Source organism: Monodelphis domestica, chromosome 1 (genome assembly GCF_027887165.1).
Source record: "Monodelphis domestica isolate mMonDom1 chromosome 1, mMonDom1.pri, whole genome shotgun sequence".
NCBI classification, from domain to species: Eukaryota; Metazoa; Chordata; class Mammalia; order Didelphimorphia; family Didelphidae; genus Monodelphis; species Monodelphis domestica.
In genome coordinates this window covers 155450200-155474098 of record NC_077227.1, presented here as the reverse complement: position 1 = coordinate 155474098, position 23899 = coordinate 155450200, and the positions used below count along the sequence as shown (strand labels likewise).

Genomic DNA, 23899 nt, shown 5'->3' with positions numbered 1-23899 from the left:
TCTATTTTCTTGGTCCCAAAAGCAAGGTGCACTGCTCCATCACTCCTCCTGCCCCAAACCACAAGACCCCAAAAGGACCACCCTGACTCATTATATATCCTAGAGGGCAGTTCCAGTGTAGAAAGTGCTGTGTTAGACATCATGACTTGGTTAATTGTCCAGAGAGCAGCACTAATAAGACTCTTCACTGATTCGGTGTCTGCATTGATTAGCTAGCTTTGCTCTGTTCCATTGTTAATTATTGGGCCCAAATCCTCCCATTTTCACAAGGAAGACCAATTGGTAGATTGTGGCTAACTCATTGGAATCCTTCTCCACTAAGTTTTCAAATTCCATCTTCTACAATGATTATGCTTTGTTTTATTTTTTGGTAAACCCTAACCCTCTGAATCAATAACCTATTGGTTCCAAGGCAGAAGAGGGTAAAAGTTAGGCAATGGGAGTTAAGTGACTTGCCCAGGATCACACAGCTAGGAAGTATCTGAGGCCATATTTGAACCCAGGACTTCCTGTCTCTAGACCTGGCTCTCAATCTTCAAAAACAACATATTTCCATGTAACTAAATATGGTCATAAAAGAGACCCTGGCTCTTGGGGCTTTATGTCTAGTGGAAATAACATATTTCACAGATAAAGATAAGACGAAATCTGATTTTTTTTTCACCTAGACAACAGAGGATAGGTCGACCATTTTAACATTACAGAGTGACATGTGTACCTCACAGGGTTATTGTGAAGAAAATGCTTTGTCAAAGGGTGCTTTATTGTCACAAGTCTTGGTCCAGCCATTGGTTAACTCTGGGGCCTTATCTCTGAGTCCTTTCACCTGTGAAAATGATGGCATTAGCGTAAATGGCCTCAAAGACTTCTTCAAGCTCTTAACATGTTGTAAGAAAAGGGTAAGGCACCCTGACAGGAAAGGGCTTGAATTATGGGCATTGAGGACCATGAGAGACTTTCAGTTATCATGCCTAGAGAGCCTCAAGCTTGAAGCTTTTCTAAGCAGCTCCACAGTCCTATTTAATTCAGGAAAAGTCAACTCTTTTAAGACCAACTAATATATTTGAAACAAAGAAATGGACAAGTCATTTCGCCCTGCCTCCCTCAGTTTCCTCATCTGTCAAATGAGCTGGAGAAGGAAATGGCAAACCACTCCATTATTTTGACCAAGAAAACCCCAAACGGGGTCATAAAGAGTTGGATGTGACTGAAAAATGACTCAACAATAGATAATAATTGTAAATCACCTGGCGAGGTGCCTGGCACATAGTAAGTGCTCCACCTACTCTGCCATCTATGTATAATAAGGTCCTGTTTTAGATGCGATGGGGGTGAGATATACAAAACTAGAATAAAACACGACCCTGCCCTCAAGCAGCTGACAGTCTAGTTGGAGACTACAAACACTTGAAAAGTTAAATAACCTTTTTTTTTTCATTTTTATTGTCATGCAAAACACAATTCCATATTGATCATTGTTGTAAAAGCAAACTCATACATACTCCAAACCCCAAAATAAAACCATAAATGCGCTGATGTGAAAGACGAGGCCAACCATTCTTTCTCTGGAGGGCGATGGCATCCCCCATCATAAGCCCTTCAGGATTGTCCCAGATGGCTGCATTACTGAGAGTAGCCAAGTTTTCACAGATGATCATTGTACAACATTGCTGTTACTGTGTGCAGTGTTCTCGTGGTTCTGCTTATTTCATCTGCATCAGTTCCTGCATATCTTTCCAGTTTTTTTCCCTGAAATCCTCTTGCTTATCACTTTTTATAGCATAATAATATTCCATTGCCAACATGTACCACAATTTGTTCAGCCATTCTCCCATGGATGGGCATCCCTTCAATTTCTAATTCTTTTCTACCCCAAAAAAGAGCTGCTATAAATTAAATAACCTAAAATGTAAGAAGTTCCCAAATAGGAAAGGGAATAATAAGACTGTTTTCTAGGCACCAAAGTGGGGATACAGACAGAAATTGCTGTTCAGAGGAGGGAATGGCTGCCACAAGCATGTAGGTATTTAGAGGACACTTTTGGCAGAGGACACTGGGCCTTGAAGGACACATTGGATTTAAGTAAAAAGCATCTCATCTGGAAGGCATAGCATCAACAGAAATTGGAAAGAGGAAGAGTACAAGGTGTATTCATTAGGTAATAAACTAGTTGGGCAGAAGAGGAGTTTGGGGAAAGACGAGGCTAGAAAGGTAGATTAAGGGCCAATTAAGTATCACTGAGAATGGAATACCTAGTCTTGAGCCAGAGAATCCCTAGTTCAAATCAGGCCTCAGATATCCACTAGCTATGTGACCCTAGGCAAGTCACTTAACCTGTTTGCCTTGGTTTACTTATCTGTAAAATGGGGGTACTAAGAGCATCTACCTCCCAGGGTTGTTGTGACACCCAAATGAAATAATATTTGTAAAGTGCTTAGCAATGCCTGGCACCTACTAAAACACCATATAAAAGTAAACTCTTTTTATTATGTGAGGACAGAGGTCTTTACAGATATCAAGGGTTCGTGGTATTTATCTTTGTTGTGGATAATAATAATAATAACTGGGATTTTTTTCTTCCTTGGGCAGTGCCAACCAGCTTCATCACTGTTTTCCTTGCTGAATCTTCCTCTAAATTCCACAAGGAACAACTAGGAGCCCAGGTTAAGTCTTCAGACTCCCCTGATCTTCCTTGAACTGTTGAACAGCTGAGTGGGGTTCAGAATGAGTTACCTGGATGGAGTCCCTTTCAGGATTCCTGAGAGTATTAAGATAGAATGGGAGCCACCCACAGCCTCCAACCTCTGCATTCCTGATTGCAGAGAGCTCCTGCTAGGCACCATGGTGAGTGTGTCCCCACTTTCTTTTAGCCTGGGACCATGAACACTGGTGGTTCATGGAATGTTAGAGAATCCCAGCATTCTGATCTTTTAAAGAAGAACCGACATTGACAAAAGTTGACCCTTTGTGTTTTCTTCTGTGTACAGGGCAGATTTTATCAGATGATTTCATCCCTTTAAGGCTATGAGCTCATGTATTAAGCTCATAGATTAAAAGCAAGAAAGGACTATAGAGGTCATCTGGTTCAACTTCCCCCATACTCTCTCTGAGGGAACTAAAGCCCTAAAGAAAGGTGACCTCCAAGGTATATAGGTATGATGGTGTCAGTATATAGTGGACAGAATGTTGGACTTGGAGTCAAGAAGACCTGAAAAGATCCCTCTGCCCCTGGGTCCTCTTCCTCCAATTGGTAAATTGCTCTCAGAACCCCTATTTTGAGGAATTGCCCAGGTCAGCCATACTCACTCCACTTCTCTCTCCCCTCTTCCCCTCTTCTCCTATTCTGACTCTGGATTTCTCCTTCCCTCCTCTGCCCTCTCTTTTTAAGTGCCTTTGTCCCTCCCTTTCTTTCTATCTCTCTTTTTCTTCCTTCCTTCCTTCCTTCCTTCCTTCCTTCCTTCCTTCCTTCCTTCCTTCCTTCCTTCCTTCCTTCTGTTTCTTCCTTCCTTCCTTCCTTCCTTCCTTCCTTCCATTTCTTCCTTCCTTCCTTCCTTCTTTCCTTCTGTTTCTTCCTTCCTTCCTTTCTTCCTTCTTTCTTTGTTTCTTTGTTTCCTTGTTTCTTTGTTTCTTTCTTTGTTTCTTTGTTCCCTTGTTTCCTTCCTCTTTCTTTCTTTCTTTCTTTCTTTCTTTCTTTCTTTCTTTCTTTCTTTCTTTCTTTCTTTCTTTCTTTCTTTCTTTCTTTCTTTCTTTCTTTCTTTCCTTCTTTCTTTCTTTCTTTCTTTCTTTCTTTCTTTCTTTCTTTCTTTCTTTCTTTCTTTCTTTCCCTCCCAAGGTAAGGGCTAGGCAGTTGGGGTTAAGTGACTTGCCCAGGGTCACACAGCTGGGAAATGTCTGGGAGCATGGCCTGGATCTCTATCTCTGAGCCACCTAGCTGCCCTTTCCAAAAAAATATATTTTAATTGATGTCTTCTGTTTTTAACATCCTTCCCATAATTTCTCCCAGGATCCCTCCTCCTTCCTCTTTTCTCCCTTAAAGCCATACCCCATAATAAACAGTATTCTCCCTGGTTCTTGGTTTAAGCTACCTCATCTTCTTTCAACTTCTAGCAGATACTCCTGGTCAATCTTTAGGCAAGAAAGGCTCACCAAGATTTCCCATTCTGTGCCTTCCCTTTCCCTTGTCCACCCAGGATGATAAGCAGACCTCTATGTGCTATAATTTTGAGAGTTCCTAGGACTCCTCTGCCCAACATCTTGGCCTCACCAATCTGGAAAACCATTGGCAAGCCATTGCCAGATGCACTGAATACAGAAATCCCCCATTCAGATTCAACTGTGTTGCCTAAAATGGGGAACACATTGATCCAAGGCTGTATTAGTTGGGCTAGAAACTAGGCCCTCCTGACCCTTCGACCTGAGGGAATCTCTCAAATATCCTTTGGAGAGAAGGAGTTTTTTATTTCCTGGACTCTGTTTTCCCCAGACTTCTGTTAGTTTTGTTATAATTCTAGATATGGGAAATAAAACTAGTGGGCATAGGAAGAAGCAGGATAAAGCAATGGATAGAGTATTAGAGTCAAAGGCCTTGACTCTAATAAAAAGGCAAATCATTTCAGGGGCAGCTAGATGGCTAAGTAGACAGAGAGCCAGGCCTGGAGTCAAGGTGCTGGGTTCAAATTTGACCTCAGATACTTCCTAGCTATATGATCCTGGGCAAGTCACTTAAACCCAATTTTTAACCCTTACTACATTTCTGCCTTGGAACTGATAATTAGTATTGATTCTAAGACAAAAGGTAAGAGGTTAATTAAAAAAAAAGCAAATCACTTCATTTCTCTGGTTCTCATTTTTCATTTCCATAAAGTGAAGGGGTTATATTGGTCATCTTTTAGAGCCTTTGAGGCTCTAACATCCTACCGGGTTTAGGTTTTAGTCCGCATAAGGGCATTGCTGAACCACAAGGTGGAGCCTTTGGCCCATGCCTTGGACATCATTGGTCTTGGACTCTTCTCCCAAGGAAATCAACCCTTCTGAAGTCCCCTGAGAATTTTATCCTGGGCCCAGAACTATCCTTAGGGAACCCATGAATCTATCATCATTCAGCAAGTATTACTAAACTTCTTCGATCATGTCAGGGTCTGAACTGGACAACGAAGATTCAGAGTCTGGGCTGGGCAATAAGGATTCAGAGGCAGAAGTGAAACAGTCTCTGACTGCAAGGAATTGACCATTTCTCTTTCTTCCCCAAATAAAAATCTCTTTGACTGACTTCTGGTCACCATCATCATCATCATCATCATCATCTCTCTCTCCTCCCTGTCTCTTTCTCTCTGTCTTTCCCCCCTTCCTTTCCCCCTTTTTTCCTTTCTCCCTTTCCTTCTTAAATTCAATATTGTGTATTGGTTCCAAGGCAGAAGAATAGTAAGGGCTGGACAATGGAGCTTAAGTGACTTGCCCAGGGTCATACACCTAGGAAGTGTCTGAGGCCACATTTGAACCCAGAATCTCCCATCTCTAGGCCTGTTCTCAATCCACTGAGCCACCTAAGTGCTCCTAGAAAGCACACTTTCAAAGAAAGGTATTTTGAAAGACTAGCCCTAGCCAAAGTAGAAGATGGTTTGACAAACATTCCATGGCTTCAAATCTCCTACCCAGTGATACTAGGAATTCCAGATTTATTGATTAATTTCTTTATTGTCTACATTTTTATGTCTATACATATTTAATGTCTTTATTATCTGCATTCTTTATGTTAAGCTTCTCCTGGTTCTTTTTTCTGGGATGAGCAATATATAAAATCTCTGATATTTTAATCTGAATAGATTTTTAAAGAATATTTTTATTATTTTAATTTTTAATTTTTCTTTTAATATCACCACACTTTCTCCCAGTATTCCTCCTCTTTTCTCTCCTAAACAGCCATATCATCTAACAAATAATATTTTTAAAGACAAAAAAAAGAGAGAAGAGGAAAAAATAAGCATAACTAATTGATCAATACACCACAAAATTCTGAAAACAAACGAGCAAACATATTTCCTCCCTCTACCTCCTGCCACTTCTGCAAAGGGATAGGATAAGCCAATTAATTTAATATCTTTTTTTCCTCCTTTTAGGAGGGACTTTTGGGAAGCAGGAGCACAGTTAATGCCTTCTGGATTTAGCAACTAAAGATAGTCAGGGAGGGACAGGAAGGAGAAGTAGAGCCTCTAAAAGCAAATGACAATAAATTCACAATAATAGTAATAACTGGTTGGCATTTATATGATACTTTATATCATTATATCTTTTGATTCTTGCCCAGTGGGGTGGTACAACAGTCAAAAGATCTGGGTTTGGATTCCATCCTTCCCCCACTTGGGCAAGTTGCTTAATTTTGCAGAGTCCCAGTTCCTTATCTGTAACATGATGGCATTGTAGGCTGTAGGTGAGGTTTGCCTCAGTTGTGCATGAGTCATACTTCAAACTTTCCTCACATAGTAGTGAAGTGGAGTTATGTGCCTGAAATGACACGAGTTAGAGGTTCAGTGAAGAAAGGGCTGCCATCTACGGAGAGAGAATGAAGAAAGAATATAGACCGAGGGTCATAGTCCTGAGGAGGAAAATGCCCTTTCTTTAACACTGGGAAGCTAGATGGTGCAGTGGATAGACAGAGTGATGCTCCTAGAGGCAGGAAGGCTCATCTTTGTATGACTACCTCTCAGTATGTCCCCTATATGTCACTGACATGTATACATCTGCATTCTTTTTTTCATTTTTTTAGTGTTTCTGTCTCTTTTCTACTTCTTTTACTCTATCCATCCCAAACTACCCTGTCTTCACTTTCCTACTTGGTTATAATTAGGGTACGAAGTTGTTGTCTTTTAACATTTTTTAAAAATAGAATTCTGTGTACCCTGTTCTTAATCTTAAAAGGAGATGAATGGAATGTTTCCTACTTCGCTTTCTCTCAAAAGGAAAAAGCTGCAAACCACCCAGCTAAATTAGTTTGCCTACTATTTTTTTCTCCTAAACCCTTTACTTTCTGTCTTAGTATTCATTTTTAAAAACCCTTACCTTCTGTCTTAGAACCAATAATAAGTATTTGTTCCAAAGCAGAAGAAAGTTAAAAGCTAGGCAATGGGGTTTAAGTGACTTGCCCAGGGTCACATAAATAGGAAGTATCCAAGATCATATTTGAATCCAGGAACTCCCCTTTCCAGGCTTGGCTCTCCATCCTCTGAGCCACCTATCTGCCCTTCCACCCCCAATTCTAAGACAGAAGGGAGGTAAGGGCTTGGCAATGGGAGTTAAGTGACTTGCCCAGGATCACATAGCTAAGAAGTATCTGAGGCAAGATTTGAACCCAGGTCCTCCTGATTCTAGACCTGGCACTCTATCCACTGGGATATCTAGTTACCCTTTTGTTTTTATTATTAAATTTTGCTTCTAAAATGCTCAGTTTCTTTTTCTTTTCTTTTTTCTATTAGTCTCTACTATTCTGGGTGCTAGGATATTGGAGGAGGTGGGGGAGAATAAGGAAAGAGGAAAGATTGAGGATGTACACACACACTTATACATAAGATTCCCTAATGGGTACACCTCCAGCCATACTGGATGTATCTAGTGAGCTTGCAATGTCCTGAGGAGCTATGAATGTAGGTGATGATGAGACATGCTCCCCACCACTACTGAAACAGAAGATCTCTATATATTGGTCCTAAACTTCACCACCTTATTTTTTTAAATTAAATATTATTTCCATTCATTATTCATAAAAACAATTTTAGCATTCATTTAAAAAATTTGAGTTCCTAATTTTCTCCCTTCTTTTGACCTTTTCTCCTTCCCTTCCCCATCCCTGAGAGAGTAAGCAATCCTATATAATTTTTACTTGTGTATTCATGTAAAACATTTTCCTATATTAGTCATTCAGAACCACACCACCTTATAAAGGAACCATCTTGGGGAGAGTAATGGGGAGGCATAAAAACATTTGAAATAACTTTGTCTTTTGGGGTCTTGGATACTTGGATACTGGATCTCACTCTTGCTTTTTCTTCCACAGCATGATTTTTCCCTGGAGAGAAAGGTGCTTTATTGGTTAGAGTCTGCAACAAGACAAGAAATGACTTCGGATAATGAGGCCCCTGGGATGGCCACTGCACCTCCATGTTGGCTCCTTTTGGTTGACTCATTGGATACATCCAGTATGGCTGAAGCTGAGCACCAAGATGTCAGACAGAAGAACTCCACTCTGCCGGGGAGTTGGAACTGTGAGGAGGATGGAACTGAGCAGGAAGAGGATGAAGGCACTTCTTCAACTAGTGAGGATGACAGTGGCCCCAAGGAGATGCCATTCCCCAGCACTCCCTGGAGTCCCAGGTCATTCCCTGAGAAAAGCAATGAGAGTTCCCCAGAATCACCTACTCTAAGCCATCGGAGGAGATCTCTGGACATCTTCCACAATGTGAAGAATGAGTTGGAGGGAGTTCGAAGGAGGTTGTCATTACTGGTGCATCCACTGAGTCGGGTTGCTACACCTGAGCGCAGATTGGCCACCAAGTCTTTGACTTTCTACCACCACTTCAGGAATAACAGGACGATGACCTCTACTACCTCTGTCCTTGACATGCCTCCCCCGAGTCCCCCACCAGTGCCACCAAGACCATCCACAGCCGGCTCTATCCCTCCCATCCGGAGTCACAAACCCACGGTCCCAGTAAGGCTCAGATAAAATATCCATAAAACCTTTCTTCCCAATGCCCTTGACCATCCCATGTACTTTACCCTCCCCAAACAAACTTTAATCCATAGTCATAGAGAGAAGGTGGGGATAAATAGTTCTGACTGCCAAATCCTAGGGCTTTTTCAAAGCAGGGGCTATCCCTGCATTAGCCAGTGCCAGATCTAATCAATCAACCAAGCAGGAAATATTTATTGAACCAATTTGATTCAACAAATATTTATTAAATGACTACTATACACAAGAAATATTATGGGTGCCAGGGATACTGGAGAAAATGCTAAGTTCTCCATTTATACATATATACAAGACATCCTAATGAGTGGAGAACTTAGCATTTTCTGTGGGTATAAACCACAGTTAATAAAGAATACAAAAAAGGAATAGAAGCAAGATAATGCAAAAGATGTCCTAGAGCAGTACACAGTGATTTCCAAATGGATGGTATAGACAAGTGAGAAGAGCCAGAATGAGAAAGAATACTGGATTTGAAAGAGAACTTGGATTCAAATCTGATCATGTGACTTCTAGAAAACCATTTAACCTCGCTGAACCTCTTTCCTTACTTGTGTAAAATGGGGACATTGTAATAGATGTATGGAAGGTCCCTTCTAGCTAGCTCTAAATCTATGATGCTATCTATGATTTGGGAAATCTTTATAGAAGAGGTGGGGCTAAAGCTGGACTAAAGAAGATAACAGATTTGTTGTAAGGAACAGAGACAGAAGCAGCCTTTCCTACTGACAATTGCACCATCAATAAGTCAAGCATTTATTAAGCACCTAATATGTGTCAGGCACACAGTACATAGATATGGTGCTTTAGCAGGTTATCATAAATAAATATTTATTATTTGACCAGGGGAAAAAACCTAGCTCCCTCCTACCTTTCCAGTCTTCTTATGCCATAATCCCTGATATATACTCTTCAGCCCAGTTGCACTGGCTTCCTGGTTCTTCCATGAGCAAGATTCTCCATCTCTTGAGACTCAAGGTATTTTCTCTGACTGTTCCCTGTGCCTGGAACACCACCGGTCCTCCATATCACCTACCAGACTTTCCTGGCTTCCTTTAAGTCCCAGCTAAAAAATGGGACTTTGCCAGCTTCTAGAGGAAGCCTTTCCTAATCCCTCTTAAAAATTTTTTTGTTATTTAAAAAATTAAATTAAATTTTTATTATCATTCAAAACACACTTCCATGTTGTGCTTAAAGGTTATCATGGTCCAACTCCATTTTCTAGGTGAAGAAATTATGGTTCAGAGAAGGAGGATTAAGGGACTTAATTAAAGTCACATAGCAAATTGGTGGGAAAGCCTAGACTAGAACCCATGTCTTTAGACTCCCAGTCTTAGAATCACTCAGTCTATCCAGGGAACAGGCTTTAAGATGGAACCATAATAGGAAGGAGAAGGGGGACAGGTACACAAATTCCCATCCAGGCCCCTATCACTGAGTCTGGATGTCTGGGGTGAGTCTTGTATGTATGCTTTTAGTTACAGTTACATGTTTTTCTCCAGGTGACCCATGGAATAACTGAAATTAGATTTTTCTTTCATCTAAAGGAGAGGGAGATGTTTAAAACAAAACAGATGGAGACTTTCCCAAGCCTTCTGTCTTCCGATCTTTATCAGTTCTGGCTACAGGACTGTTTGAGGTTTCCCAAGCAACAAAACAAATCGTAATATTCTCATTCTGTTTGTTGCAGAAATAAGTTGGCGATAAGCTTTTTCAGAGGACCTACCGGGGAGGAATGGCGGGAGTAGACAAGAGGGGAATAACCCTTTGCTTTTGTGTCCTACCCTTGGAAGAGACCTGGTTAAACTTTCTGCTTAATTTCACTCCAATACATTAATGTTCAGGGTCTGAGGAAGAGAGGAGCCCAATCTAATTCAGCAAGCGTTTAGTGACCGCTTACTTCATGCCAGGTGCTGTCCTTGGTGCTGAGAACAGGAGGGCCAAAATGAAACAGTCCTTGCCCTCAAAGAGCTTCCATTCTACGGGGAGAAAACAGCATGAGCACAGATCAGTCTGCTCACCAAATATTCAGAGCAAATGCCACACTTTTGCTCTAAGAAGGGATGAGAAAACAAAGAATTAGGAGGATCGGGAAGGAGCCCAGATAGGAGATGGCACATGGACAGTGCTTTAGACACCCACTGAGATTTGAAGAATAAAGAATTCTAGGATCCAAGGAGGCCCTCCTTTTCCCTCCTCCATTGTGGGTTAGCCTGGAGTGGTCTCAGGGTGCCTTCCCCAAACCTATCTTCTCTGCTTGTATTTCAGTCTCTGAGCCCATACTCCTGCCTCCCGCCCCCTCCTGGCACTCCAAGACCTCTAAGTTCTGGTAACAACCACCCGGATTCCACTGCTGAACTGCTGTCTGCCCTGAGTCAGGAGGAGCGGGACCTCATTGAACCTGTGCTGGCTCTGGGGTACCCACTGCGCAGGGCCATCCTGGCTCTGCAGAAGACAGGGAGACAGAGTCTTAGCCAGGTGAGTGATGGGATCCCGATCAGGTAAGTGAGGCAATCTGGACCAGGTAGGTGGCGGAAGCTAGGACAGGGAAGTGATGCTTCTAGATGGTTTGGAAAGCTACTTACTTCCGTGGTTGAATTTAATGATTGTTTCTAAGCATCTGCTGTTTGCAAGGCACTAGGCTAGTGCTGAGGATGCCAAAACAAAACCAAGGACAGACCCTGTCTTCCAGGAGCTGATATTCTTTGGGGGGAAGGGATACAACTGAACACAGAAGGTAATACAAAAGGATTTGAGCAGGGGAGAGAGCGATAATACTGTGGGAAATCAGGAAAGGATTCCTTTAGGAGGTGACACCTCAAGTGGGACTTAAAGGAAGCCCAGAATTCTAAATGTGAAGGTAAGAAATCAGTATATGCCAGGCTTGCTCAGTCCAAGGAACAGAACAAGGCTAGTATGGCTGGAATGTTAAGTGTGTGAAGGGGAATAATGTGAAATGTCTGGAAAAGTAGGCTGGAGCCCAAGTTGGAAGGGTTTTAAAAGCTAGGCTGAGGATTTTGAATTTCATCCTAGACAAAAATAGAGAGGCATTATAATTTTTTAACCCTTACTTTCTGTCTTAGAATTGAGACTAAATATTGGTACCAAACCAGAAAAGCAGGAAGAGCTAGGAAATTGTAGTTAAATGATTTGCACAGGACCACACAGCAAAAAAAAAAGTGTCTGAGGTCATATTTGAACCCAGGACCTCCCATCTCTAGACCCGGCTTTCCACCTAGTGAGCCACTTAGCTGCCTCCATTATGGATTCTTGAACAAGAGAATGGCATGATCAGACTTGTGCTTTAAGAAGATTATTTTGGAAATTGCACTGAGAATGGATTAGAGGGGAGACTCTCCATCTCTTTCTTACCATCTATAGGAAAGATAAACTGACCAGACAACAGCTCCACTACTGTCCTGGTAGGACCTAAGGCAGAGTCTTCATAGTTGGCAATGACAAGGTGGGAGAGACTGAGCTGCCTCCAGGGCGCAATGAGGCAGAGAACATGTGCTTATACATTCTGTAGGGAAATGAAGGTTTGTTGGCCCTTCCCAAGCTTAGGGAAGAATCAGCAGGGGCTTAACTCCTGGAATGTGCTGCCTATTGGACTTGCCTGGCCTGACCTTCAGAGGATGAACATACCAAGGCAGTTGGGAGAGAAGGATCTTGAGTTTCCCTGAAGTACATCAGGGTGGTTTTTTGGAAGATATGATTATGGTTGCTTGAGTGATTCCAAAGATAGTAGGAGTTTACCATCTATCAATGCACCTTTTATTATTGTTCGTTCAAAGCTTTTGTCCCTTGTTCAGTGTCAAGAACAAGCTGGACAAACCCTGAGAGAATATAACTTATGGAACCACTGAGTGTTAGAAGCAAACATTCTCCAAACCTCCTCAGCACTTGAGAATTTAGGAAACTGAAGTCCAAAGAAGTTAATCACTTGCCCAAAGTCGTGCAGCAATTTAGCTCGTTCTTTTTATCTTTTTTTAAACCCTTACCTTTTGCCTTAGAATTGGTACTGAGTATTAGTTCCATGGCAGAGATTAGTAAAGGTTAGGCAAATCAGTTAAGTGATTTGCCCAGGGTCACATAGTTGGGAACTGTGTGAGGTCAGATTTGAAGCTAGAATCCAGAAATCCCATCTTCAGGTCTGATGCTCTACCACTGAGCCACCTAGATGTCACTTAGCTTATTCTTTTTAAAATTCTGTTTTTCAATTAACAGGACTTATTTTTTCTTCCTCACAATTAAAAAGAAAAAATCCCTTGCATAATAGCTAGCATCCATATAGTACTTTAAGGTTTGCAAAACCTTAAACTTATTTGATCCTCACAACAATGTTTTGAAATAGATAATATAATCATTATCATTTTATAGATGAGGAACTGAGGCACAGAGTGGTCAAGTGACTTTTCCAGGGTCACCTAGCTAGTAAGTGTCTGAGGCAGAATTAGAATTGAAATCTTTCTGATTCCACATCCTGCATAATATCTACTGTACCACCTAGCTACTTTGTAATAAATAAGTATAGTCAGGTAAAGCAAACTCCCATATGATATATGTAAAAAAAAAGTATGTCTCATTCTGCATCTTGAATTCATCACCTTGGTCAGTAGGTGGGTAGCATGTATGATCATCTGTCCCTTGAAATCGTTGTTGGGAATTGAATTGGTTAGAGTCTTAAAGTCTTTTTGAGTCCCTTGTTTCTTTAAGGTTGTTGTTATATAAATTGTTCTCCTGGTTCTATGCACTTCACTCTGCATCAGTTCATATAAATCTTCCCAGGTTTCTCTGAAACCATCCTCTTCATCCTTTTTTCCTCCCTCTCTCCCTCTATTTTTTCTCCCTTCCTCCCTCCTTTCCTTCCTTCTTCTCTCCTTTCTTTCCTTCCTCTCTCCCTTCTTTCTTTCCCATTTACTTAACCTTTACCTTCTATCTAGTATCAGTTCTAAGACAGAAGAACGACAAGGGCTAGGCTATCAGGGTTAAGTGACTTGCCCAGAATTACATAGCTAGAAAGTCCTGAGACCACATTTGAACCAAGGTCCTCCTGACTCTAGGTCTGGTACTCTTTCTATTATGCTACCTAGCTGCCCTCCCTTCATAATTTTTTATGGCAAAAATCACATTCCATTAGATTCATATGTCATAATATATATTCCTTGAATAATGAGTGCCTCCTTAATTTTTAGCCATAAGAGTCTTTTTCTTCTTTCTTTGATCTCTCTGGGGTTTTAGTCTTTAGAAAGTACTGCTGAATCAACGAGTATAAAAATTTAATGACTTTTTGGCAATAGTTCTAAACTACTTTCCAGAACGGATAGACCAAATATAAGCTTCATCTACAATGCATTAATGGGCCTGTTTTTCTGATGTCCCTCTAATATCTGCCATTTTCCTTTTTTTTAGCCATCTTTGCCCATCTGATAATAGAGGTTACACTTTAGAGTTATTTTAACTTGTACTTCTTTAATTATTAGTGATTTGGAGCAGATTTTCTTATGATTGTTGATAGCTTGGACTTCTTCCTTTGAGAAATGTCTATTCATATCCTTTGATCACTTTTATGTTGGGGAATAATATTTAACTACCAAGTATCTGAGGCCAGATTTGAACCCCCCTGTTCTCCTGACTCCAGGAATGGCACTCTATCTACTGTGCTACCTAGCTGCTCCTAAACATAACTCTTTCAGCTTTGGCCTTCCACATTTTGTTGACTTTTCCATGCTATTAAGATTAGTGAAGCCTAACAGTTTTCCTTCTAGACAGAGGAATTACCCCCATAGATTCTTCCTACCCAGGGTAGCTTTTTCAGATTTTTTAAAAAATAATTGTTGTGGGTTTTTAAAAAATTATTTCAGAAGGTATTTGATCCAAAGTTAGTTTTGAACCATTCAAAGCCACTCCTTCTCCCCAGTGCTTGAAAAAAAAAAAGATAGGCAGAATTGCATACTAGCTAGAATTCTAAATTTATAGTCTCCAAGATCTAGATTCAAATCCTATTATGATCCTAATTAACTCTGTCTCTATGCAAGTCACTTAACCTCTCTAAATCTTATTTTCCTTGGAAACTATAATAGATCCCCTTATAGTTTGGGAATTACCTTGTAGAATAGTTGAAAAGACCATATGAAATAACATTGTTGAAAAATTGACTTAGTACCCTGCATTTTCTATTAAATATGGCTATAAAGGAGGGGGAGCTTTTATATATTTATGTTAATTTAATTGAATTTTCCCTCAATTACATATAAAAAGTTTCCAACATTTTAAAAAGAATTTTGACTCAAATTCTCTCCTTTCTTCCCTTCCTACTCTTCCCTCCCTGCCAAGATGGTAACCAATATAATTTTACATGTACAATTATGTAAAATATTTTTCCATATTAATCCTTTTGTGGAAGGCAACTTGAACAAAAAAATTGAGAAAAAAGTGAAAAAGCTTTACTTTGATCTAGGTTCAAATTCCATCAGTTCTTTCTCTAGAAAGAAATGGAATTTTTATCAGGAGTCCTTTGGCATTGTTTTGGATCAATGTATTGCTGAGAATTGCTGTTATTCACAGTTGTTCATTGTGCAGTATTCCTGGCACGGTGTACAGTGTTCTTCTGGTTCTGCTTATTTCTCTCTGCTTCAGATTGTATAAGTCTTTTCCAGCTTTTTGAGCACCTCCAGAGCATCATTTCTTACAGTACAACAGTGTTCCATTAAAATCATATACTATAACTTAGTCATTCCCTGATTGATGGGGATTCTCTCACTTGCTTTGCCCCCTGCAAAAAGAGCTGCTTTAAACATTCTTGCATGTCTAGGTCTTTTTTTTTTTTAATCTCTTAGGGATTCAAACCTAGGAATGGTATTGCTGGGTCAAAGGCTATAAAGCCTTTTGGGCATAGTTCCAAATTGTTCTTCAGAATGTTCACAACTCCCCCAAAAGTGCATTAGTGTTTCAATTTTCCCACATCCAGGGTAGATTTTAAAACACAAAGTATTGGTGCCCCAGAGAAGCTCCTTCTTGAGTCAAAGTCAAGTTATTTGGAACCTTTTGAGAAGATGAAAAAAACCATTATGAGAGTGGTACAAAGTTAGCTGAGAGATGGAGATACAAAGTTAGAATATCAATAAAAGGAAAATACATAAATAAATAAACGATTTTTTGAAAAAGAGATTCATAAAAATTTACAAAGTTTGAAGCTTCATATGAACATATGTACATGAAAGAGGCTTAGAAGTCAAACAGGAAACTTTGGAGTATTCCGAGAAAAAAGGTTACATAATGATGGATAACTAAGTTCAGAAATCCGTTGGGTCCTTGCCATTGCTCTACCTACAAGGTAACCCAGGAGAAAGTCAATTTCCTAATGATATTTCAGTATAGGCTTGCTTACCCAGAGGTCTTTGCAATAATGACAAATCCTCAAAAGCACAGCCAAATAAGATGAGCCTAGAATCCTGATTCTGAAGTATGTAAAATTCTTTGAATACCTTAAATTATTGTATAAAAATGAATTATCCTTGGCATTATTATTACAAAGGATCATTCATTCAGTTACATTTATTAAGGGCCTTCTAAGTGCCCAACTGCTTTAGGCAGTTTGATGGCACAGTGGATGAGTCAGGAAGACTTGAGGTCAGATTTGACCTCAGACATTTCCTAGCTATGTGACCCTGGGCAAGTCACTTAACCTCTGTTTGCCTTAGTTTCCTCACTTGTAAATGGGGCTAATGATATGTGTCCCTATGTCCCAGGGTTGTTGTGAGACTCAAACAAGATAATATTTGTAAAACACTTAACCTTCCAGATAGTAAGCACTACATAAACGTTAGCTATTATTGGGTGCCATGTTGGTTGGTTACCAAGAGAAATGATACATGGTCCCTAGCCTTTAAGAAACTTACAGTCTTGCTAGGTCATAGTAAATATACATGAAAAGGATTATTGTAAGACTCAAATGAGCTTTTATATATATTTATTTTTGTATATTATTTATTTATATACATATATATTTATATGCTTGGCATACCTTAAAGTGATATATAAATGCTAACTAGCTACTAGAATATGACAGATGCCTCAGGGTTGTAAATGACAAATTGGCCAATGATTGGGATGGATGATAAGAGCTACAAGGGGTCGATGAGAGGAGACATTACTGTGGAATATGTTGCCAAGGAAAGATTTCCCAAAGGATTGAAAGCACTTGAGTTGAGCCTTGAAGCAAAGGAAAATAATATTCTGACAGGCAGAGATCAATAGAGGACAGGTCCTCCCTCCCCATCCCACCTCCACTCACATCGTTTAATTCAATAAACGTTTATCATGCACCTCTTAGTGCAAGGCAATATGTTAGGAGCAAGGGAGAGACAAGCAAAGGTACGTGTTTAACAGTCACATCTCCAGAAATATGTATCCAGGACACACGTTTGAGTTTAACTGGCATTATTAACATTTTTCTCCATCACTTTCTTAAGTCTAGACAATTAAAACAACAAATCAAGCCCTAGTTTGTTGCAATTCCCAAGGTGTAAGTGTTCACACAGAAGATTTAACAATGGCTCTGAGCCTGTTCAAGTTGGCTCCAGCAAAAAAAGGATGAAAAGGAAAGAGTGAATGTATATTATAACATTCAAGTAATTAATATTGAATTAGTTTATTGTTCTTATAATTTGTTGTTGTGATTCAGCCATTTCAATCATGTTCACCTTCATTGCCCCCATTTTGGGTTTTCTTGGCAAAGATACCAGAATGGTTTGCCATTTTCTTCTCCAATGTGTTCCCGTTTTGTAGATGAGGAAACTGAGGCTAAGAAGGCTAAATGAATTTTCCAGGGTCAGGATTTTCTTTGCAAGGATATTGGGCTGGTTTGCCATTTTCCTCTCCAGCTCATTTTACAGATGAGGAAACTGAGGCAAACAGGGTCAAGTGACTTGCCCAGGTTAACACAACTAGGAAGTGTCTGAGGATAGATTTGAACAAGGGAAGATGAGTCTTCCTGCCTTCAGGGTCAGCACTCTATCCCCTGAAGGCAGATAACTGTTGTCATTTGTGGGAGTAAGTCCAGGAAGTGAGAAATCACCCCCAGAAGGACACCAGCAGCATCCTCTAAACATCCCAAAGTTCCCATCATTCTCCTTTCCCTCTGACCTCCCCACCCCACCCCATCACTACTCTGCTGAGAAAGGAAAATTCATAATCAAAGGCAAAATCATCATGTCCAGCTAGGTGCCTCATTTTCCCCTATTTTAAAAAAATATTGAACTTAACTAACACCTTGTAAAAAACATGTCCATATACACAACAGAATAGAAAAAGGAGGTTGCCCGTGAAACTACAGATCTCTATTGCATATAACTTGCTTTTCTTTTTAAGTGTATAACAGTCTCCGCCTGTTTTCAAAGCTGTCTTGCTGGTTTGCACTTCCTTCTGGTCCTCTGTCCTCTTTTCTGAGCTAGTATAAATGTGGGGTCTGGCACATAGGCGTCAGCTTGCTCAGGTGGTATTCCTACATGTGAAAACATATTGTCTACACAAGCTAGCCTGCCATTTCACAAGGCACCAGACCCCCATTACACACATTGTGTATTTTATATATACATTATGTATATTATGTATGTTTGTATATGTACCCATTATATTACATGTATTTTATATTTACATACATTATGTATTTATATATGCCCACTATATATTATATATACACTCATTATATATTATATTTTTAATATATTATATATAAATATATTATATATATACACATTATGTATTTTATATACCCCTTATATATTATAGATTTATATATACCATTATATATTCTATATACATACATTTTAATCTATATAGACATTATATTTTTTATATACCCATTATATATATATATATATATATATATATATATATATATACATTCTGTCTATCTACACACACACACACACACACACACACACATATATAGTGATTCCTCATCTATTGTGGAAGTTACGTTCCAGAGACCCCCACCATAAGTGAAAATCCATGAAGTAGTGGCTATATTTATTTTATTATTTATATATATTTGAAGGCTTTATAAACCTTCCCACTCTCCTACAAACCTTATCCACATTCTTATTAACCTCTCCCACACTCTTAAAAACACTTCATATGCTCTTAAACACTTTCTATACTCTTAAATCAATGTAGTTTATGAAAAACTTCACAAAAACACACCACCACAGAGCAACACTACATGCAGCGATCAGATGTCGATGTGGAGTGGACAAGAAGAGATGCTGAATGTATGGGCACAGTGCAGGAGAGCAAATAGACAGATGCTGCCATCACTGAGCCAATCAGTACCCAGAATACAGAACACAGCGCTGTGGTTGGTCCCCTTTCGCTCCATCAGCCAATAGTGTGCTGAACTTGTGCAAGCGGTAGTGGCGTACTGCATTTCCATTGTGTACAGTATGGTATTCATCCACAGAATCCCATGACAGCAAAAACTCTGTGATAAAATTAGATTTTTTTTAAAACCCATGATACAATGAAGCTGTGATAAGTGATAATCAGGGACAACTGTATACTAAGTATTAATTTCAAGGTGGAAGAACATTAAGTGCTAGGCAATTGAGGTTAAGTGACTTACCCAGAGTCATACAGCTAGGAAGTATCTGAGACCAGATTTGAACCCAGGATCTCCTGACTCCAGACCTGGCACTCAATTCACTGTGCTATCTAGCTGTCCCACCCCCCCCCCATTATATTTGTTAAAAGAAAAAAAAAAGATGCCTCAATGGCTCAGGGTCTTTTCCTTTTTTTTCCCCTGTCCTTATCCTATCCACCCCCTGGTGAAAAAGAAAAAGAAAAACAGTGTTCTTGTAGAAGGCAGCGAGGTGGCACAATGGATGGAACACTGTACTGAGAGTCAGGAAGACGAGTTCAAATCCAGCCTCATATACTTACTAGTTGTATGAACTTAACCTCTGTTTGATTCAGTTTCCTTAAATGTAAAATGGGGATAATAATACTACCAGGGTTTTTGTGTGGCTTAAATAAAATAATATTTATAAAGTGCTTAGTAGAATGCCTGACATATAGTCGGCATTATATAAATGCTAGCTATTATTATTAAACAAATGTGTATAATATATTATCATATAGTGCATTATTATGAAACAAATATGTATAATGGAGGCAAACAAAATCCCACATCAGATCTACATAGCCAGATCCAGTGAAGCAAACATCTGTGAGCATCCGAGAAGCAGGTTCTACAGCTGTAATTCCAAATCTCTGACACCCAATGATAACAGATGAAGTCCTGGAACATGTTGGAGAAGCCACAGGGTGACTCACTATGAAAACTGCTCCTGGGAGAGCAGGGGACATTGACGCAGAGCTGCTTAACCTTTCCTGGTCAGAGGGACAAGGAGAGAGAACTCAAAGCCCTAATACTTGAAAACATGTGCTTTCTTCAAACGGTGCTGGAACTTTGGGCCAGAGGGAAGGAGAACATTTTGTTTCCAGATTCAGGCCACAGTCAAAGAAGGCATTGCTCAGACTCCAAATGCCCGTCAGGACAGAATGTCAGATTCTGTGACTGGCTTCCTTTAGAGGGGAGATGGAGGGGGGCAGGGGGGAAGGTCTGTGAACCTGCAACCCTAGAGAAGGGGCAGAGCAAGTCAGGCTCTGAAGAGCGAAGCCCTGCCAGGGGAGGGAAGAGGAAAGCCAGGCAGCTAGTGGTGTTTGTGTAGATAAGAAGATGCCAAGACCTGGGGAGAGCAGGGTTGCAACCACCCTGAGGTGGATGGAGAAGAGGGAAGGGTTGGCATTCTTACCATTTCACATGCAGTCTGAATATATATAGATTTGATCTTGCCATTCTCATCACAGAAGCAGCTGTGGTCCAGTGGTTAGAGCCTTGAGTTAGGAAGACCTGAGTTCAAATCCAGTCTCAGACACTTCCTAGCTGTGTGACTTTGTTCTAGTCACTTAAGTTTTGTGTGCCTAGAATTCAGCCATAAGTGGCTCAGTGGAGAGAGTCCTGGGTCTGGAGTCAGGAAGACTTGAATTGAAATTAGGTCCCCAGATGTTTCCTAACCATGTGACCCTGGGCAAGTCACTTAACTTCTGATCACCTGGCTGAAGGATCCATCAGAGATGGAAAAGGCAAACCACTCTAGTATGTTATCAAGAAAATTTCTGTAGATAACCATGGGGTCGTGAAAAGTCAGATAAGACTAAATAACAACAGTCCCATCATACAATTCATTTCCTTGACACAATCTATAAGCATTTCTCTTTTTAACCTTTTTGGGGAAAGATGACCCTCTGTCTCTTTGTAGCTTGTGGAACTCCATCTAAACTGGTCCCACCTAGAGGTCGAAGTATGATCCTGCTTCCCAGGAGACAATGTAACATTAATAATTAATTAAATAATATTTATATTTTTATTATTTTTATGTATTTATTATTATTATTACAAATAATAATTAAAAAGGCAATTATAACAATAGCTAGCAAGTATATTTCCTTGTCAATTGACATAATTTGTCTTTAAAAAAACCAAGGTAGAAGAGTGGTAAGGACTAGGCAATTGGGGTTAAGTGACTTGTCCAGGGTCACACAGCTAGGAAGGGCCTATGATCTGATTTGAACCCAAGACAACCCATTTCTAATCCTGGCTTTCAATTCATTGAGCGACCTGGCTTACCCTGTCCTTGTAATATTTAATTTCTCAGTCTCAGTTTTCCCACGTACAAAATGGTGTTAATAATCGCATATCTATAGCTCTTTACAATATGTAAAGTGCTTTACAAATATGATCTCATTTGATCTCCACAACCCTGTGAGGCAGGTGCCATTATTATCGCTATATTGCAGATTAGGAAACTGAGGCTGAGAGAGATTAACATCAGAAGGACTAGGTATGTCAGTTGACAAGGAAATCTATTTTGATAATAAATGTTTTTTTTTCTTCTCTCTGTGCAAATGCACTTTAAAAACAAATACTTACAAGCAGATGTCCCTCATGAGATGTTGTGGCATAATGGATAAGAGTGCTGGATTTGTCTCAGGATATTTGTATCCCACCTCTGTCATTTACTAGCTTAGGTGTCCCTGGGTAAATTACTTAAATCCTCTCAACCTCAGTTTCTTCATCTATAAAATGGGATTCATGATAGCTATAATCCCTACTTTAAAGGACTGTTGTGACTTTCAAATGAGAAAATGTATGTAAAGTGGTTTGTGAACTTTACGTTATTAAATAAATATCAGTGTCTCTTTTTGGTCCCACGATAATAATGAGAAGAGAATGGATTCATCCTGGCATGTAGGAGTTAGAGGTTGAATTCCTGCATCCCCACTTTCCTCCCATTCTGCCCATAGCACATATATAAACCAGTGCACAATAATTGTGCTTATCTCTATAAAATAAGACTCCGAGTTTTAAGCTTTAATAGCTTGAAACTGCAAAGCAGCTAGGTAGCTTAATGGATTGAGAACCAGGCCTGAGACGCGAAGTCCTGGATTCGAATATGACCGCAGATACATCCTAGCTGTGCCACCCTGGACAAGTCACTTAACCCCCATTGCCTAGCCCTTACCACTCTTCTACCTTGGAACCAAGACACAGTATCGATTCTAAGACAGACGGTAAGGGTTTAAAAAAAAACTTATGGGAACAGCTAAATGGCACAATGGATAGAGGGCTGGGCATGGAGTCAGAAAGACTTAAGTTTAAATCCAGCCTCAGATACTACCTGTGTGCCACTGGGTAAGTCACTTAACCCTGTTTGCCTAACTTTCCTTAGCTGTAAAATGAGCTAGAAAAGGAAATGCAAGCTCTTTAGTATTTTTGCCAAGAAAAACTTTAATGGGATCACAAAGACTTGAACATGACTGAACAATAAGATTTGTATATTTGATAATGGGTGTAATAGGGAGTCATTGGAGTTTATTGAGTAAAATGGGAGGAAAGCAGACTTTAGGGAAATCACTATGAGTTGATGAAGAATGGATTGGAGTTCAGAGAGATTTGGGGATAGAAAACCAAACAGCGTGAAATTATAATGGTCCAAAGGAAAGATGATGGCAGCCTGAACCAGTAGAAAGAATGAGATGTGTACAAGAGATGTCGCAGAGATAGAAAACAAAATGGCAAAAGATTGTCGATGTGGAATAAATGAATGAGGAGGTAAAGATGGCACCAAGGTTACAAACCTGGGTGACTGGGAGGATTCTGGAGCCCTTGACAATATTATGGAAAACTGGAAGAAGCATAGGTAGTGTGGCATTAAAAATGAGTTTCTCTGCTAGAAGTATTATATTTTATGAGGTTTATTAAAGATTAAGAATTTAAGAAAATACAAGTAAGAAAGCACGTGCCTAGGAGGGCCAAAAGGCCCATTCAATTTCACTTGCATCACGAGAGACGGGGCTGCTTGGAAGTGGAAGTAGGAAGAGAGATCAGTAGGCTTTTACAGTCAGTTAGATAGAAATTTTGATCTTGCCCAGGTGAAAATCTCAGTGAGATTAGAGGGCATCCTGGGAACTAGAGCAAGGACTTCTGGGGATTTAAGTCTGGGGTTCAAATCTTCATTTTTACAGTAGGAAAGGAAATGGGAATTCTGCTTTGGGTGAGTTGAGATGGAGATGCCTTTGGGACATCCAATATGAAATGCCCAATAGGAATTCAGTGATGTGGGTCTAGGATCCTGGTGAGAGACTGCCCCAAGAAGCTTGTGGTCTAGTTGACTAATTGAGCCAAGGCTGGGAAGGGGAGCTGATACATTGAACGACAGAATCAAGATTCTACCCCCACCTTGCCCTGCCCCCCAAATCTTGGCAGGCTAGTCCTTCCCAATGAATCTAGTAGGATGAAACAAATGGGCATTGTATAAAGTCTTCCACTTAGATTCAAAAAGCCACCTCTACTAATATAAAAAAATAAATGTGGTAGAAGGAAGAGACACAGTCAGACAGCAGTTTGTTTAAAAAAGTCTTTAGATTTTAGTGGACTGAAAGCTTAGGGTGAGTCAACGGCATGATAAGGCAGCCAGAAGAACTAATCCGATCTGGAGATGTTTAAGACAGTCATAGCTTCCAGGAACAAGGAGGTGATAATTCCTCCCTATCCTCTGCCCCATCAGACATCTGGTGCCTTGTGTTCAGTCCTTC

The 23899-nt window shown here is 40.0% G+C and overlaps 1 protein-coding gene across 1 annotated transcript in view; it reads left to right on the top strand.

Annotated features, from left to right (window-relative positions):
* Positions 1 to 2476: 2476 nt before the first annotated feature.
* UBAP1L (ubiquitin associated protein 1 like) overlaps positions 2477 to 23899 on the top strand; it is a 31083-nt gene continuing 9660 nt past the window's right edge. The window contains exons 1-3 of the mRNA XM_003339992.4: positions 2477 to 2844; positions 8048 to 8701; positions 11009 to 11218. Coding sequence (XP_003340040.2) covers positions 2725 to 2844; positions 8048 to 8701; positions 11009 to 11218 — 984 coding nt within the window. The 5' untranslated portion in view covers positions 2477 to 2724. The remainder of the gene's footprint in view (positions 2845 to 8047; positions 8702 to 11008; positions 11219 to 23899) is intronic.